General features: G+C 45.6%; 2 protein-coding genes across 6 annotated transcripts in view; one reads left to right on the forward strand and one right to left on the reverse strand.

Moving 5' to 3' along the window:
- ATP6V0A4 (ATPase H+ transporting V0 subunit a4) overlaps positions 1 to 12,874 on the reverse strand; it is a 64,891-nt gene extending 52,017 nt beyond the window's left edge. Inside the window, exons 1-2 of one of the 4 annotated variants that reach the window (XM_081102318.1) lie at positions 12,647 to 12,874; positions 11,587 to 11,864 (exon numbers count right to left, since the gene is read on the reverse strand). The gene's annotated coding sequence lies outside the window, so the exon portion shown is untranslated. Of the gene's footprint in view, positions 1 to 10,707; positions 11,865 to 12,519; positions 12,557 to 12,646 lie in introns of those variants that run through there. The other 3 variants (XM_081102317.1, XM_081102320.1, XM_081102319.1) reach the window with 3 other exon arrangements.
- Positions 11,566 to 16,648, forward strand: TMEM213 (transmembrane protein 213). 2 transcript variants are annotated; one of them, XM_081102322.1, is made up of 3 exons: positions 11,566 to 11,770; positions 15,210 to 15,281; positions 16,127 to 16,648. In XM_081102322.1, the coding sequence occupies exons 1-3, from the start codon at positions 11,638 to 11,640 to the stop codon at positions 16,294 to 16,296; spliced, it is 375 nt and encodes a 124-aa protein (XP_080958448.1). In that variant the 5' UTR covers positions 11,566 to 11,637; the 3' UTR covers positions 16,297 to 16,648. The 2 variants fall into 2 exon arrangements, with proteins under 2 accessions (XP_080958448.1, XP_080958449.1); XM_081102323.1 differs by having other exon boundaries at positions 11,660 to 11,770; positions 15,213 to 15,281; positions 16,127 to 16,642.
- Positions 16,649 to 16,964: the final 316 nt, after the last annotated feature.

The following is a 16,964-nucleotide window of genomic DNA, read 5'->3' on the forward strand; positions in this document are numbered from 1 at the left end:
CTGGACATGAGAGATGAGGGAAGGAGAGACAGAGGGTGAAGGGAAGTTAAAGAAGTCGCCAGAAAGGCACAGTGAGAAAGAAGCTGGGTGCTGGGAAGAGAGGACCAACAGTCTCTCACTTGGCCCTCTGGTCCTTTTTAGCTTCATGTGGACAAAACTGGAAAAATAATTGGCTGAGTGTTGACCACAAACATGCAGCTCATTTCCCAAAAACCTTAGCTTAAAATTACTTTTTTGAGAATACACATCTCTGTTTATCAAACAAAAAATAAATCTGACCACAAGCCCTGTTGTGCCAACAGAAATATTTTGCACAAATAGTAGGACTGGACATTGAAAGGAGCCAGAAATTGCCAATCAAGGAGTCGTGGAGCTGAACAGACCCTCCCCTTCCATTGTTTATTAACTTCACCTTAAAATGCCCTTACCGTGTGATGCTAGTAACTAACTTCTCTAACAGCTAGAGCTACCCCACAGTGGACCTGGCTGCCTTAAGGAAGTAAGACTTGAGGTATTTTAGCAGAATCCAAGCAACAACCTTGAGAGGCAGGAGAGGTCAAATGCAGCCACACCAAACTCTTTAACATATGACCTTCTGTGCAGAAGAGCATTCTTACTAGCTTAAGGATTAGGGCAGACGGCCTCTAGGTCACATTCCAACACTGAGATGCTATGTGTTTTTTCTGTCTCATATTTCTAGTCTTCTCTGTGTCTTGAACATTCCTGGGTGTGTCTGTACATTCTACTGTACACCTTGGACACTCCAAGAGCAAAGGTTGTCAATAGTAGTTCTCTGCACGATGTACAACTTATACTTAAGATTTCTTTTTAATGGAAAAGAAGATTCCCTGACATTGAATTTTTTCTCCAATCAGACAGATTCTGTAAGATGTAATTTATCTGCTTTGTTGTGGTTGTATTGCTTTCCTATGAAATATTCTTTTTAAAAATGTAATAACTTCATTTTATTTCCTGATTATAAGAGTAATATAGATTCATTATGGATCATTTGAAAGGCATAAAGAAGAAAATGAAAATCATCCCCAGATTGTATATTCTAGATATGACCACTACTAACATTGGATAGGATGCTTTTCAAACTTGTTTCTTTGTATATGTGTGTGTATCACAAAACTGGGTACATAATGAGTACATAGTTTTATATCCGGCTGTTTGTTTGTATTATGTGGCAAATGTTTTTCTAAATAATTAAATGTTATTCTAAAACACTATTTTATTAACTATCTTTTATTCCATTATGAAACTTCCATTTTTATAAATACCGTAATGTTGAAATAGAGAATCTTGGATATACATTTCTGTACTCATCTCTGATTATTTTCTAGAGGAAATTTTTAAAAATATTTTAATTGATTTTTTTTAGAGAGGGTGGAAGAAAGAGAGGGAGAGAGAAACATCGATGAGAGAGTGAAACATTGATCAGCTGCCTCCTACACACCCCACCTCGGGATCAAGCCCACAACCCAGGCATATGCCCTGACCAAGAATCAAACTGGTAACCTTTCAGTGCCTAGGACTATGCCCAACCAACTGTGCCACACCAGCCAGGGCAGGGAAAAATTTTTTTAAAGGGCTACACTGTATAAGGGAAGGCGACCAAAATAAACTCACCTTTACAAAGTCTACAACTTAGCTATACATCATCTCAATTCCTAAGACTGGACTGACATGATGGAAGATTGTTATTACCCTCAAGCACTTGATTAAAACAACTAAAGCAATAAATATCATGTCTGGAGGAAGATCACATCATCCTAGGTCTCAATTTATTTCTATATACAATTGTGTGTAATTATAATTTTGCACACAATAAAAAATAGCCCAGTACACAAGGAAACACAATGACATGAATGAAAGCCAGCAGAAATGGTAGTCAATAGAAAGAGACAGATGGGGATGGACAAATACAGACATTATGAGACACAGATTTTAAAATAATTATGTTCACTCTGTTCATGAAGTCATCCAATCCCCAAACACCAAGCCAACACTGGGCCTTCTCATCTCAAACAAGGTTGACTGTCACCCCTGCCAATCAGGTATTTGTCTTCCTTATTCTTTTTTTTTCTTTTTTATATTTTATTGATTTTTTACAGAGAGGAAGGGAGAGGGATAGAGAGTTAGAAACATCGATGAGAGAGAAACATCAATCAGCTGCCTCCTGCACACTCCCTACTGGGTATGTGCCCCCAACCAAGGTACATGCCCTTGACCGGAATCGAACCTGGGACCCTTGAGTCCACAGGCTGACGCTCTATCCACTGAGCCAAACCAGTTAGGGCTGTCTTCCTTATTCTTTATCCTGCAATAGCTTCTTTCTGTTACTTTTTACCGTTCTTCAAAAGGAGACTGTCGACCTCATAAAGTGTTAAGGTTTGTTCGTATCACCTAAATTGTTTTCTTTAACCATTTTTCTTAGGCACAGATGTCAAGAGATTTAATAAAAGATAGGGCAGAAGAAAGTATATAGAATAAAGAACATTAAAACAAAAAGATGGATAATAAGGAAGAGGGCAGGGAATCAGAAGATACAGTAGAAAAGTCTTAACTTTTGTGTAATTGGAGTCTCAGGAGAGAAAAGAATGGGGCAGGAGTAGTATTTGATGGTTGAGCTCTTTTCAAAACTGATGGAAGACATTAAACTCCACATTCAATTGCCTACAAACCCCAAGCAAGACAAATCAAAAGAAATCCATACCTGAGCACATCAGAATAAAAGTGCTGAAAACTAAAGACAAAACAAAACTCTTAGAAACAACCAGCCCTACTGGTTTGACTCAGTGGATAGAGCATCTGACTGCGAACTGAAGGGTCCCAGGTTCAATTCTGGTCAAGGGCATGTACCTTGGTTGTGGGCACATCCCCAGTAGGGGTTATGCAGGAGGCAGCTGATTGATGTTTCTCTCTCATCAATGTTTCTAACTCTCTATCCCTCTCCCTTCCTCTCTGCAAAAATAAATTATATATATATAATATAATATATATATATATATCTTTTTTTTAAAAAAAAGAATAAAGAATAAAAACATGCCCAGATAAAACTTGAAAGCATTCATCATTTACTGAGGGAATACTAAAAAGGAGAAATAAATTATTGCAAAAATTATTGGAAAAATATACATGCAGAAAAGAAATCAAGAACAATAAATTGGTAAATATGTGGATAAATTTAAACAGTCACTGTATAAAATAATAATGACTTATTGAGTTAAAAAGTATGTTGCTTCAATATATGACTATAATAGTATAAAAATCAGGGTGCATAAGTAGACTTAAAGTTCCAAACCCTTCACATTATCTGTGAAGACAGTAAGAACATCATTATTAGCCTTTGATACGATAAGAATGCATGCTGAGATCCCTAAGAAAAACAAAAGGAATAAAAAGCTCAATCCAAAAGCAATGAGAAAAAATAAATAAAAGGAACAACAGAGACATTGGGAAACCAGAGAGCACTTGGTTAGATGGAGATTCAACCCTAAATCTATCAGTAAATATATTCCATATAAAAAGATTCAGTGGCCAAATCAAAGACAAAGATAGTCAGACTGAGTTTTTTTAAAATATCCTCCACTATATTTTTATAAGGTACACATCTAAAACATAATAAGGATTTAGAAAAGTTAAAAGAAATTATGGGACAAGACATAGCATGCAAAATTAAGCAAAAGAAAGGTCGTATAGCTACAGTAATAATATCAAGCAAAGTAAGTTTTGTGTCAAAAAGCATTAATAGAGATAAAGAGGGTGAAAAGAGTTCCTGGATCCAATTCCAACGTGTGTGTGGGAGGAGGCAAAGCTTTCTCTCACCAACAATTACCGGATGCCAGGAGGGTGTCTGAGACTTCAGCTCAATTCTGACACTATCTTCCTGAAGATAGAATCAGATTCCACAGGTAAAGGGCTCAGTCCCACAGGACTGCCCTCCACTTCAGATGCCAGTAACAAGACAAGTTACCTGTGTCTCTGACCAACTGGCTACAAATCAGAGGTTCCAACCACCCCCTCCAACTCAGGATGCCAATCACAAGTTCAGGTTGTTACCTCTACTTCTAACCAGCTGGCTATAAATCAGACACTCCCACAACCCCTTCCTTGGTTTTGCTTAAGAAAGATTCATAGAAGTCAGGAAAACCCAGTTACTCACTAGATTACCAATTTATTATAAAAGGAAATAACTCAGGAACAGCCAGGTGCCAGTGATGCATAGGGCAAGGTATGGGGAGGGGCCACACAGGTGCCATGCCTTCTCCAGGCTTGCTGTTCTCCCACCACCTTCCTGTGCTCACCAACTCAGAAGCTCTCCAAATCCCACCCATCCTTTTAGGTTTTTATGGAGACTTCATTACATAGGCATGATTGATTAAATTATTGGCCATTGGTGATTGATTCCACCTCCAGCCCCACTCCTCTTTTCTCCTCTCCCCAGAGGTCAGGGGATGGGACTGAAAGTTCCAATGATGTGGTTGGTTTCCCTGGCAACCAGTCCCCATCCTTAGGTGCAGTCTAAAAGTCACCTCATTAACATAACAAAAGACACCTTTGTCAGCTCTCAACACTTCAGAAATTCTAAGGGTTTTAGGAGCTCTGTGCCAGAAACAGTGCAAAGACCAAATACATAGTTCTTATCTGTATATATATAAGCCCAGTGACTAGAACGGCAGAAGGACCAGAACCAGAACGACTGGTGGCTATGATGCACACTGCGACAGCCAACCAACCTGATCCGCCCCTGCCCCCGATCAGCCCCCAACACCCAGATCGGGGGTGGGGCTGGCCGGTCAACCGCTGTAGCCCCTCCCCCCCACCGGTCCGGACCAATGGACCCCCATCGGGGCCAGCTGGCCAGACCCTACCCATGCACAAATTCATGCACGGGGCCTCTAGTTATTAATAAGTCAACAGCACAATGACTTTTAAAAGAAGGTTCACCCTAGCCAGCTTGGCTCAGTGGATAAAGCGTCAGCCTGCAGACTGAAGTGTCCCAGGTTCGATTCCGGCTAAGGGCACATGCCTGGGTTGCTGGTTCAGTCCCCGGGGGGGGGGGGGGGGGGGGGGCGGGGGCGCGTGCAGGAGGCAGCCGATCAATGATTCTCTCATCATTGATGTTTCTATCTCTCTCTCTCCTTCTCCCTTCCTCTCTGGAACCAATAAAGAAATATATTAGAAAGAAAGAAAGAAAGAAAGAAAGAAAGAAAGAAAGAAAGAAAGAAAGAAAGAAAGAAAGAAAGAAAGAAAGAAAGAAGGAAGGAAGGAAGGAAGGAAGGAAGGAAGGAAGGAAGGAAAGAAAGAAAGAAAGAAAGAAAGAAAGAAAGAAAGAAAGAAAGAAAGAAAGAAAGAAAGAAAGAAAGAAAGAAAGAAAGAAGGAAGGAAAGAAAGAAAGGAAGAAAGAAAGGAAGAAAGAAAGAAAAGAAGGTTCAATGCACCAGGAAGGCTTTGAATCTTCTATATTTTCCTGTTTGTTTGTTTTTAAATTTGGTCCACTTATTCTATTGACTACCAACTAGAAAACCTGCATATATTTGGAAATTAAGAAATACACCTCTGAGAAGATGGGAGGGAATGTGATCCAGGGCCCAAGTAGAAGATGGGCTTAGCCATGAGGAAGTCCCATTCTTCTTGTTAACCCACCTCAATCCAGGCAGTGGTCCCAGCGCCCCCTAGTGCAATGTGGGTTAAGTGCAAGCTGAATGAATAACTCTGGGACCTATTCAGAAATGGTTCCAAACGGTGGGCTCCAAGCCTCGTTCACTTCATTACCTTCATCAACCCTATGGCACGATCCCCAAGTTGGACTCTATGTAGCTTTCCATTTGTCTTACAGGGGTGTTCCTCATCCTCTCCAAATTATAGACCCATCACCGAGTGGCAGCAAGTGAGGTTAACCTCCGCCACCAACTAACTGTGGCTCAGGTGAGGTCTAGATGTTTCAGTCCCACAGTAACTAGAGACTGACATTGTTTTGTGAAATAAAAGCCGTGTGCAGGAAGAGCCATGGACCCCCATCTCTGCGTGAAAGTGAGGAAATAGCAGGCGCAGTGTGGTTAGGGCCATGATTCCCCTCAGAGTGGCTTCACTGGAAATGCAAGCTCCAAGTTCAAGGCCAGTGGTCTCTTCCCAAAAATGGAGAGGCAGGAGAAGGGCCTATCAGAATCACAAGAGAGGTTTCCTCAACATAAAGTATTCTTCCCATAGACAGAGGCCATTCCAGGTTGCTGGCTTTCCATCTTTTAGCTCAGGAAACACGCGGTCCCCTCCTCTTCTTTTTCACATGAAATCATAGCAGGCAAAAACAGATAAAACTGGAACCAGTGAAGGCCCTGGAGCCCCATGCTCTTGGCTAACCCAACCACCACCATGGAGCCTGGCCACAGACATTTTAGCCTGAACTTTTTAAAAGTATGTGTAACCAAACACCTATCTCAACCATTAAAAAAAAAAAAAAAAAAAGTCTTGGGAAAGTTCCTGCAGAATGTCTGGCTCAGAGCAAGGCAACTTCCTGGTACACCTTCCAAAGCAAACCTGATATAAAATGTATCCAGAGTTCCTGGGTAGGGTAACCCACTGCGTGGAGCTATTAACCATAGACCGATATTTTTAAATCCTATATAATAAAAGCCTAATATGCTAAGTGTCCAGTCGTCTGGTCATCCGTTCAACCAATCAAAGCATAATATGCTAATGATATACAAAGGCTGCTCAACCACTCACTATGACGTGCACTGACCACCAGGGGGCAGAAGCTCTAACTAGTAGGTTAGCTTGCTGCTGGGGTCCAGCCAATCAGGACTGAGCAAGATGGGCCGGACATGCCCTGGAGCCCTCCCATGGTCCCTCCCCAGCTGGCCAACCTCCTGCGTCCCTCCCCGGCCCCAGTCGTGCACTGGTGGGGTCCTTTGGCCTGGCCTGTGCCCTCTTGCAATCCAGGATCCCTTGGGGGATGTCGGAGAGCTGGTTTCAGCCCAATCATGCAAGCCAGGCTAAGGGACCCCACTGGTGCACAAATTCTTGTACCGGGCCTCTAGTAGTGAATAATGGTGACACTTGTAAAATAGTTACCATGCAGCCCTTGCTTTGGGAATTCATGAGTTACCAGAGACCAGGCAAGTCCATCCTGTTGTAGAATAATAAAATCCTTTGATCTGTAAAGAAAATGCTTAACTTTTTAAAAATCCTCACTCAAGGGTATATTTTTATTGATTTTAGAGGGAGAGGAAGGGAGAGTGAGAGAGAAAGAAAGGAGAGAAAAGACAGACTATTATCTTTGCCCTCTACATGCACCATATCCAGAATTTTTCCCACTGGTATGATTTAACATGATGCTGTCAACTTTGATAGGTGAACACTATTCAAACCATCATCGTAACAATCCTGGGCAGGACCATTTTAAATCTTTTTTTTTTAAATATGTTTTTATTGATTTCAGAGAGGAAGGGAAAGGGAGAGAGAGATAGAAACATCAATGATGAGAGAATAATTGATCGGCTGCCTGCTGCATGCCCCACACTGGGGATTGAGCCCACAACCTGGACATGTGCCCTGACCTGTAATTGAACCGTGACCTCCTGGTTCATAGGTCGATACTCAACCACTGAGCCACGCCGGCCGGGCCTTTTTAAATTTTTGTGTGTCCCAGGCTCTTATCATTTCGGAGGGACACTCTCTGCTCACATCAAACATATTCAAAGGCACCCAACAGCCTACATGAAACTCTTTCTGTTTAAATGACTTGCATAGCTTTGATTGCACAGTTTTGTTCATATCTTGGATCTGAGAACATTTTTTCAGGGCTCAAACATTTTTGACTCTTGAAAATCTCAGAGACCCCACACACTGCTGTGATCTCCAGCGCCTACTGGATAAATCACCCCAGTCTACAAAGCTTCCTGCGAGGGTTCCTGGGAGGAAAATGTCAAGAAGCATGGTCATCCTGTTAAGTAATGCCATCTCTGTGGGGACCCAGGGGGAACTTCCCCTCTGATTCCGGTATCAAGGGCACTGTGCTTCTCCTGTTGTTTTTGTCTTGTGAGCCCATGAATCACAGACGTGACCATGTGACCCTCTTCCCACTGGCCACCAGAAAGCTCAGAGAACAAGCCTGCCATTTTGTGCCCTAAATGTGCTCATGGATCCTCCTCATAGCTCCTATCCTAACTTTCTCCGTGCCTCGTTTCCTCTCATTTATTTTAAATGTATTTCACCGAGCTTCATTAATGATACGTATGCTTCCTTAAACCCTTTTTGGACCAAGACAGGATATAAACAACTCAACACATAAATAGCATTATTGCCCCCCTAAAAGTGCCTGTCTTGCATATTTTCTATTTGTGATGACCTTTCTACTAAAGTGGGCGTGAACATTGACTGCGCACTTGCCATCGGCTAGCACGACGGGAAGCACTTGACATGGATAACAACTCCTGAGATGGGTGCCTCTTCCTATTGAGACAGGATGGGAAGAAGCTGGGAAACTCCTTGGCAAGCGGAAAGGGAACACTGAGATAGATAGCTGAGCAAACCGGCCGAGCAACTTACAGCCAGGGCAGAAAGTCCCGGGTGCCTAGCAACAGGCGAAACTAGTGCGGGACCTTCCTCCCCTGGCAACTCGTTGGTCATGCAGTTTAGACCCCCTGACCTTTCCTCCCTGGAGGTAACGTCTAGGCTTAGTTGTATTTCAGCTCCAGGCCCAGAAAAGCAGCAAAGCCAGACAGGAGACACCAGGACCATCTGCAATGACTAATGACCCCTGACCTGGCATTGCCCAATCAGTGGAGACCATGACCCTGAAAGGACACACCTGGAAGAGCTGATGAAGATTCTATTGAGATCCTCCCTTAAGCCCTCCCCTAAACTCCCAGCCTTTAGACACCCTCAAACCGAAGGTCCCAGCGCTTTTTCCCTCCCTGGAGCACACCCTCACCTTTCCCTCCCCCTCTGCTTCCCCCACAGGCGTGCATCTCCTAAACTCTAACGGACCCCATGAGACTTGCCACCAGGGAGCAATGGGCAGCTGCAGCTTGTCCCAGGCTAACCCCCTGAACTGGTCCCCAAGGCCCCTTTTCTCTGACTCTCCAGTGAGCTGACAGCAGCCCCTCCTTGGCTCGCTTCTTCCCCGTCTTTTTAGAGTCAAAGCAGCCCTGCCTCGTCTCTCTCCTGTTGCTGCTTCTATCCTAAGCCCTTCCGTGTTTCTCTGGCCCCAGTTTTAACAAACGTGCTCTCAAAATCACCGGCACTCCTATTGTGAAACCTGTCCTGCACGAAGTCAGGAACCCACACACTACCAGCTGGCCTTAGGCAGACCCGCTCTGGGCCCGGTCTCCTTTCCCGTAACACTATTACTTTTCAGATCAAGAACCCAGGGCTTGGATGTGTGATGTCACTTCCCAGGGCCACTCAGACAGAGGCAGGGCTGGAATTCCACCCCGGGCGGGCCTCAGGGCCACTGCTTCACCCCAGATGGAAACCTTGCTTTCACCCTGACGGCCTCATCCTGGATTCCCTTGTGGATTTAGCCTCCAAAGTGCCTCTTGAGTCTGTTCCCCTCGCCTCTATCCTCAGCCCAGCCTTTTATTTCAGGGCCCTTTTTTTGTTGTTAATCCTTGGAAAAAATCCAAGGATATTTTTCCCATTGATATTTAGAGAGAATGGGAGGAAGTGAGGGAGGGAGAGAGAGAGAAACATTGATGCCAGAGAGACACATCTATCAGTTGCTCCATGTGCCCCAACTGGGGCTGGGGATGAAACCTGCAACCCAGGTACATGTTCTTGACTGGGAATCGAGCCCGAGACCCTTCAGTGCCCAGGCTGACACTCTAACCCTGAGCAACACCGGCCAGGGCAGGGCCCTTTATGATCTGCTGGGATTTTTGCAATAGCTTCTTAGAAGATCTCTCTGAATCCAGGCCTGGCCTCTGTGAATCTATTATCTGTGCCTCTGAAATACAAAGGTGACCACAAGATCCCGATAGGGTGTCCCAGGTGTACGGCAGAGTCCAGTTTCCTTTGTCTACCCTGCAGGACCATTACAATCTGTCCGTGGTCTAACCAGACGCACCATGGCGAAGCGAACCCCATGCTCCCAGGACAGTCATTACTTCCCAACAAGGGTCGCATGTGCATTCCTCGGCGGCCGGGTACATGGTCCCCTCCTTCCTGGCCTGGCAAACTACACATCTCTCCCATTTCAAGTCAAAACCTCATCTCCATTGTGAAATATTCTCTTAGTCTCCTGGTCTCCAACCCTCCTCCATGAATCCCCATCTGCAGAGGCCACCTCACCATTTCTTATGTGTGTCCTTGTTTATTTGTCCATGGCCCTGACCGGCCCCCGAGCTCCTGGAGGACAGAGACGGAGTTGCCTTACCCACTTTGGAACCTCCTTCCCCCATCCCTAGGGCCCAGCGCACAGCAGCTACTCGAAAATTGTTGAATGTTCAACCAAGCAGTAGGTCTAAACTGGATTTCTGTGCACGGCCAGAAATTAGCCTCCCTACAGCACGTCTGCCCTCAACCCCTAAAGCCGAAAATATAGAGCTACCACTAATCTGCAGCTTTAGGCAAATTTTTAAAAAGCGCTTCCTCTGGGATACCCAGCCCAAATGTCACTTCCCTGTGCCTCTCGGGCATTTAGGGCCTTGCTGTTTCCTAGCCCCCTGCCTGGGGAAGGCACCCATAGTTGAGTCTTACCGTATTACATTTCAGTTCTTTCTTCACCGCTTGGTCTCACTGCAGTGAAAGTAGGGATCCTGTCTTAGCCACCTTTGAGTCTCAGATGCCCAGGATGATGCTTTTCAAAGGCACGGTGGGTTTTCCGAACATGTTTAGACTGAAGCCAGAACTCCAATCCAGTTACTCCTCAGTTCACATCTTCACAGAGCCTCCCATCTGCCTCATGATTGTTTCAAACTCCCAGCCAGGCGCGCCAGGGGCTCAGCCTCACAGCTCTCCAGTCACACCCACCCACCTCCACACACACACACACACACACACACATTCCTCCTCCTCAGGTCACCTACACTCATCTGTGCTGTGGGCAGAGTGGGCTTCTGAGCATCTCTTACCTCTGGGTCTTTGCTCACCTGTCCCTCTGCCTACAATGCCCCCTCTTTGCTTGTCGAAATTCTATGCATCCTTCAAGGCCAACTCAAATGCCATCTTCTGCACAAAGCATCCCACCCGAGATGTGGCCTCATGCTGCTGAGATCCAAAGTACTTTGTCCTTCCCGGGTCATTCCCGAAGCAGTGCTCTGCGTTTGAATGATGTGTGGATACTTAAAGCATGTTGGGGGTTGTTATTCCCAGACTTTAGTTCAGTGCACACAGTAAGAGCTCAGTAAATACCGGGCGAAACAGAATAGGGAATCCAGCACTACGCCTGCACATGGACGAGGCAGCAAACTCATGCTCTGGGACCCAGCAGGACACAGACCGCATAAATCGCCCCTCCCTTCTTGCCCCAGCCAACAGAGCCTGGCTTCCCTGCTGGAGAGGTAAGAGAAAGGTGTGACAGCTGAACTTCCTTTGCTCCACCCTCTTTCTTTTCCCAAAAACAGAGTAGAAATTCACCTCTGACGGCCTTGTTTTCAAGCTCCTGCCGGACAGGACACACACAGGCACATGCCCCCGGCACTCAGCACACCTCCACGGCGTGGCCCCGCAGAAGCCTCTCTCTCCAGCATGAAGCCTGCGCCCCCGGCTGCCCTGGTCCTCAGCCTGGTCTTCGCCTCCTTCCAATCGGCTTGCTTGGCAGGTGGGACTGTGAGCTCTATTCTTGGCCACGCTGGGAAGGGGAAGGGCGGGGGTGGAGGGAAGGAAGGAGGAGTATTCCTCGGCCAGGGCTGGTCCTGCACAAAGAGGAAACAATCCTTTCTCTTCTGAAGGATTGGGCAGAGGTGGGGTGGGGGTGTCTTAAATGTACGCCTGTCCTCATCTAGGACAGGAGCCGCCACCGCTGCTGACCTTTACCACAAAGAACAGAGGAAAAGCAATGCACAGAGCCTCTCCCAGCGGGGGACCAAATGAGCCTAAAATGGCATCTTTTGGGTGCAGTTTCTCAGTGGCTCCTCCGAGCCCGGGGCTGCTGAGCTTGGCAATGCTCCCTTTGCACTGCCCCTCCCTTCCCCTAAGGCCCTCTGACCCTCTGCTGACCCTGTGCTTTCTTTGCAATTTTCACAAAACCTGAATGCATGAAAGCTGCCAAACTCAGTCTACTGTTCTCCTGTCTTCCCGGGACACAGGAGATGTTGGGTTAGTGCCTTGTGGAGGCTGGAGGGGTTGAGGCCATCCCGTCAGAGTGTCCCAGGCTGGGCTCTGAGCCTCATGCAGAGGCTGCCCTGACACTCCCACGCTCCTGACTTTTGCCTCTGGCTTTGATCTTGCTCCTCAACTCCTCAGGACACAGTCTGCCCTGTTCCCTGAGTCTGTCTCTGTCTATTAGTCTGTCTCAAAACCAAGCCTCACCATTCCCACCCCCACCCCCCATCCTTCCTCCCCTTCAACCTGTGTCTGCCTCTCTCGTCCTCACAGACTCTCCTGTGGTGGTCCAGAGAGTGTGGGCTCTCAAAGCCTGTGAGCCTCAACACTGCTTTGTACCTACCAGCTGTGAGACCTTGAGCAAATTACTTACCCTTTCTGTGCTCCAGTTTCTTTATTGTAACATGGGGATAATCCTAGGGCTTACCTATCAGGTTGTTGTAAAGATGAAATGAGGTGACTGTAGGTAAATACCTTTGAACAAATTAACTCATGGTAAACACTTAATGAATGTTAGCACATTCATTGTCCAGTATAACCCCTCCCCTAATAAAAGTGTTCTGTGTCTTTCTGTTTATTCTCACAGTGCCTTGTTTAGGATAGGGCCTCAAAAAAAAACTTGATAAATTTAACTGCACTGAAGAGTTGGGTCTTCCCAGCAGCCTTTACTTTGGAAGTGACCCCAACTGCGACCAGTCCCTGATTGGCTCTCCTTATGAGGGTGATATTTAAATTCGTAGGGGGTAGGGGAAGGCAGGAGAGGATAAAGGGGGGATAAATGGTGACAGAAAGAGACATGACTTGGCTTGGGGAGCATACAGTACAATATACAAATGATGTATTATAGAATTGTATGCTTGAAACCTATATAATTTTATTAAACAATGTAACCCCAATGCATTCAATAAAAAATAAATAGAAAAAATTCTTAGGAACTTCTAACTAGGCTAGCCAGTGTGAGCCATATAAAATTGCTGAACAATTCCTCACCTACATAAATGGCAATTACATATGGTTTCACCTAATCCTAGCATCCAACTTACCAGGTTTTTTCCACTCACTTGTTCTAGGCGGGGACCACTTCCATTCTAGGGTAGAGGGGAGGTGAAGGTCAGGACCAAGGAATTTATTTCGGTTATAACAGACATTAAAATGTTGAGGAATCAATTTCTCCAAAACAAATAAAGGCCAAGCTGTAAGCCATTTGGCTGTAAATAATTTACAGTAACAATCAGATTGCATCAAGGTAATTACTACACTTTGGGCAGGACACTGGAGCGGCTTGGGGGTGGGTGGCATAAAATTAGTCTGAGCAGGAATTCTGTGGCTTTGGCTGGTCAAGAAGTTTCCTCCTAACCTCTCCTGCTATGTGACACCAAGCACCTTTGAAGGGCATGCTGACCTGGAGGGGGCCTTGAGCGTTTCCAAACCAGTTTTATGTCTTTGCATTCCCAAGAAGCAGACTGAACAGCAATGTAGTTTCCAGACAGAGTCTCCAAAACTGGCCTCTTGGTCTTGTTCTACCTAGATTAGCACTAACAGAACTTTTTTTTTTTTTGCTGATGGAAAGTCTGCATATCTGTGCTGTGCTTCCATTATGGTAGCCACTAGACACATTTGGGGATTGAGCACTTGAAATGTAGTTTATCTGACCAAGAAGCTGAACTTTTAATTGTTTAAACATTTAAATAGTCACCAGTGGCGGCCGTGTGGGACTGAACGGATGGATCCTCTCTCCTCTTATGCTGTTGTGAGAGGGAGTGTGGGCAATGGGTTTTCTTCCTTGGAGACCCTTATGTTCATCTCCATAACCCCAGCTCACCCCCCAAACTCTGATACAACTGTAAGAATTCCTGCTGAAATTCTTTTTATCATTGGGCTCTCTACTTCTTAATCAAGGGACAATTTGAAGTGCTACATATTCTAGCAACCTCTAGATTTGCTTATATGGTATTTAATTTTTTCCCCCCTGATAACCACTTCCATGGCTTGCTGAGTAATACCAGTATCTTTGTCAGAAATCAAGGTCAGATTTCAATGTCTATTTGTTCAAGAGTTTTGTTTTTAATATATTTTGATTGATTTCAGAGAGAGGAAGGGAGAAGGAGAGATAGAAACATCAGTGGTGCGATAATCATTGATTGCCTATTGCATTGCCTGCACCCCACCCCCACCCCCACCCCACCCCCAGGATATTGAGCCCACAACTCGGGCATGTGCCCTGACCACAAATCAAACAGTGACTCTGGGTTCATAGGTTAACGCTCAACCACTGTACCACACAGGCCAGGCTGTTCAAAGTTTTGGAGGGAATTAAAGGTAGTTATGGAAAGATGCTTCAGATTTTTAAATAAGTTTGTTACCATATATTATAAAAACCATTTTCTATGTATTTATTTGCATAGAAAGCAGCTAATTTGATAATTAGAGTGTTTGGGAAGCTGTAGATGGTAGGCCCTGGGTAAGGGACCATGCGAGATGGAAATAAAGCATCTCTGAATGAGAAGAGACCACGATAGGAAAAAAGGGGAGTATTTGTTTGCTAGGGCTGACACAACAAAGAAGTCCACGAGCAAGGTGTCTGCAGGGTTGGTTTCTCCTGAGGCCTCCCTCCTGTGTCCTCACGTGGTTTTCCTCTGCTTGCACATCCCTGTGTCTCTCCTCTTCTTATAAGGACCCCAGTCATACTGGATTAGGGCTCACACATATGGCCCCATTTCATGTTAGAAAGACCTCTTTAAAGGTTTTATTTCCAGATGCATTCATTACTGGGGGATTAGGACTTCAACATCTGAATTTGGGGGAGGGGGGAGCCACAATTTAGCCCATAACAAGGAGTTAGCTTTGCTGCATGACATCTAGACTGGAACGTCTATAATCCTTTCACAGTACTCACTACTAATTTACTCAAACTGTCTTCTGCCTTTTTTCCCCAGAAGCAAGCAGTGGCAACAACTCAACCTTGATCAACCACCACCCAGATCCTGAGACTCTGGAACAGTGCCACAGTAAGCGTCTGCCAACTGCCCCAACCAGAGCTGGCCCTGGGTCTGGGAGGGAAACATAAGCCTCCTGGCTTCTGTTCATTGGCGTGGGGTGGCTGAGTGTCAGCCTGGCCTCGCTGGGTGCTGGTGTGGTTTGTCCACAGCCTCCAGAACTGTTTGCAGAGTCCGTCCAAAATCTATCTTGGCCTTGACCCCCATCGAAGCTCACAACCTTTGCTATAGATAGCTTTAATGACCCATCCCCACAATAGGAGCCAAAGAGGCCCTGAGTTCAGAGACGTGTAGATGTTTGCCAGTGGGAAGACCACAAAACTCAGCTGGAAGCTCCCAAGGCAGGAGCTTCATTTCCATGCCCTTTGCATATTTCTGTTCTTCTCTCCTTGAATACCTCCAGCCACAAGGAGGGCAGTCCTTCATAAAGCCACCACTCCTGCAGATGTCTAATTAACAAAGTCTTGCAATATATTCTAAGTCTGGCTTCCTTTAATCTGCCCTCATTGAATGACCAAATGTGTTTGTTCACTTCTGGACACTTATAGAGAAGAATAGTAGGCAAGAATGTGTAGAGGTTAAGAACACAGCTTTGGAGTCCTGCAGACTTGGGTTTGAGTTCTAGTTCTGCCAAACCATGACCTTGGGCAAGTTACAGCCTGAGATTCTTCATGTAAAATGGGACTAACAACCACACCTATCACTTTACGAGGAAAAAATAAGGTAACATGTATAGGACATTTAGCATAGCACGTGGCATATTTTCCTGAAGGTTAACTATTGTATTATTATTATTGTCTTGTTGTTATGACTGTTAGAGATGGGGCGGGCTGGTGTGATGCTCTCTCTTCCCCCAGATGTGGACTTCTGCCTAAAAGCATCCCAGTGTTGCCACGCTGGAGTGGATGAGTACGGCTGGATCGCGGCCGCTGTTGGCTGGAGTCTCTGGTTTCTCACCCTCATCCTGCTCTGTGTGGATAAACTGACCAAGTTAACTCCAGATGAGCCCAAGGACTTGCAAGCATGAGGCGCAGAATCAGAGCCCCAAGAATGTCGGCCACCACCCAGCTGTGGCTAATAGCAGGCACAGAGTAGTGCCAATGTGGTTTCTAGTAAAGTCATTTTCACCTTTAAACATCAGTTACTTTTTAAAGGGAAGGAAGACAGAAAGGGGCTCCAAATAAGGGAATGCCAGTGCTGCTAATTCCAAGAGAACGGTGGGCCTCTGAGCTCCGATACCCTCCTTTCTCCAGATAGTCTCGATGGGATTACTTATTTTAGCCATGGCTTTCTTCTGGGCTCCAAGGTGGAGCACCAGTAACATAAGACTTGATCTTTTAGTCAACACATTTGAAATTAAACTCATAACCTTCTCACCGAACAGAGGTCATTGTCATCTGTCCTCATTTCAGTCAAGGGCATCACTGTCACTTCAAAATGTAAGGATCACCGTCGACACCCCAAAGTCCTCACCCCCATGTCCAGTGCTTCCCCAGCTCTGTTCTCACCCCCATGACTATTCCTTCCAAGGTTAACCTGTCCCATCCTCCCTGCCAGCAGCCTGCTTCTGGCCCTTACTACATTGTCCCTGCATGATTCCGGGGATATTTCCTTTGGTTCTCACTGCTTGCAGGATCTTTCTCCCCATGGGCAGCTGTCACACAGCCTGGCACTGAGCTCTTCCCATGAGTCCAA

The sequence above is a fragment of the Myotis nattereri genome (genome assembly GCF_964212035.1).
Source record: "Myotis nattereri genome assembly, chromosome: 11".
NCBI classification, from domain to species: Eukaryota; Metazoa; Chordata; class Mammalia; order Chiroptera; family Vespertilionidae; genus Myotis; species Myotis nattereri.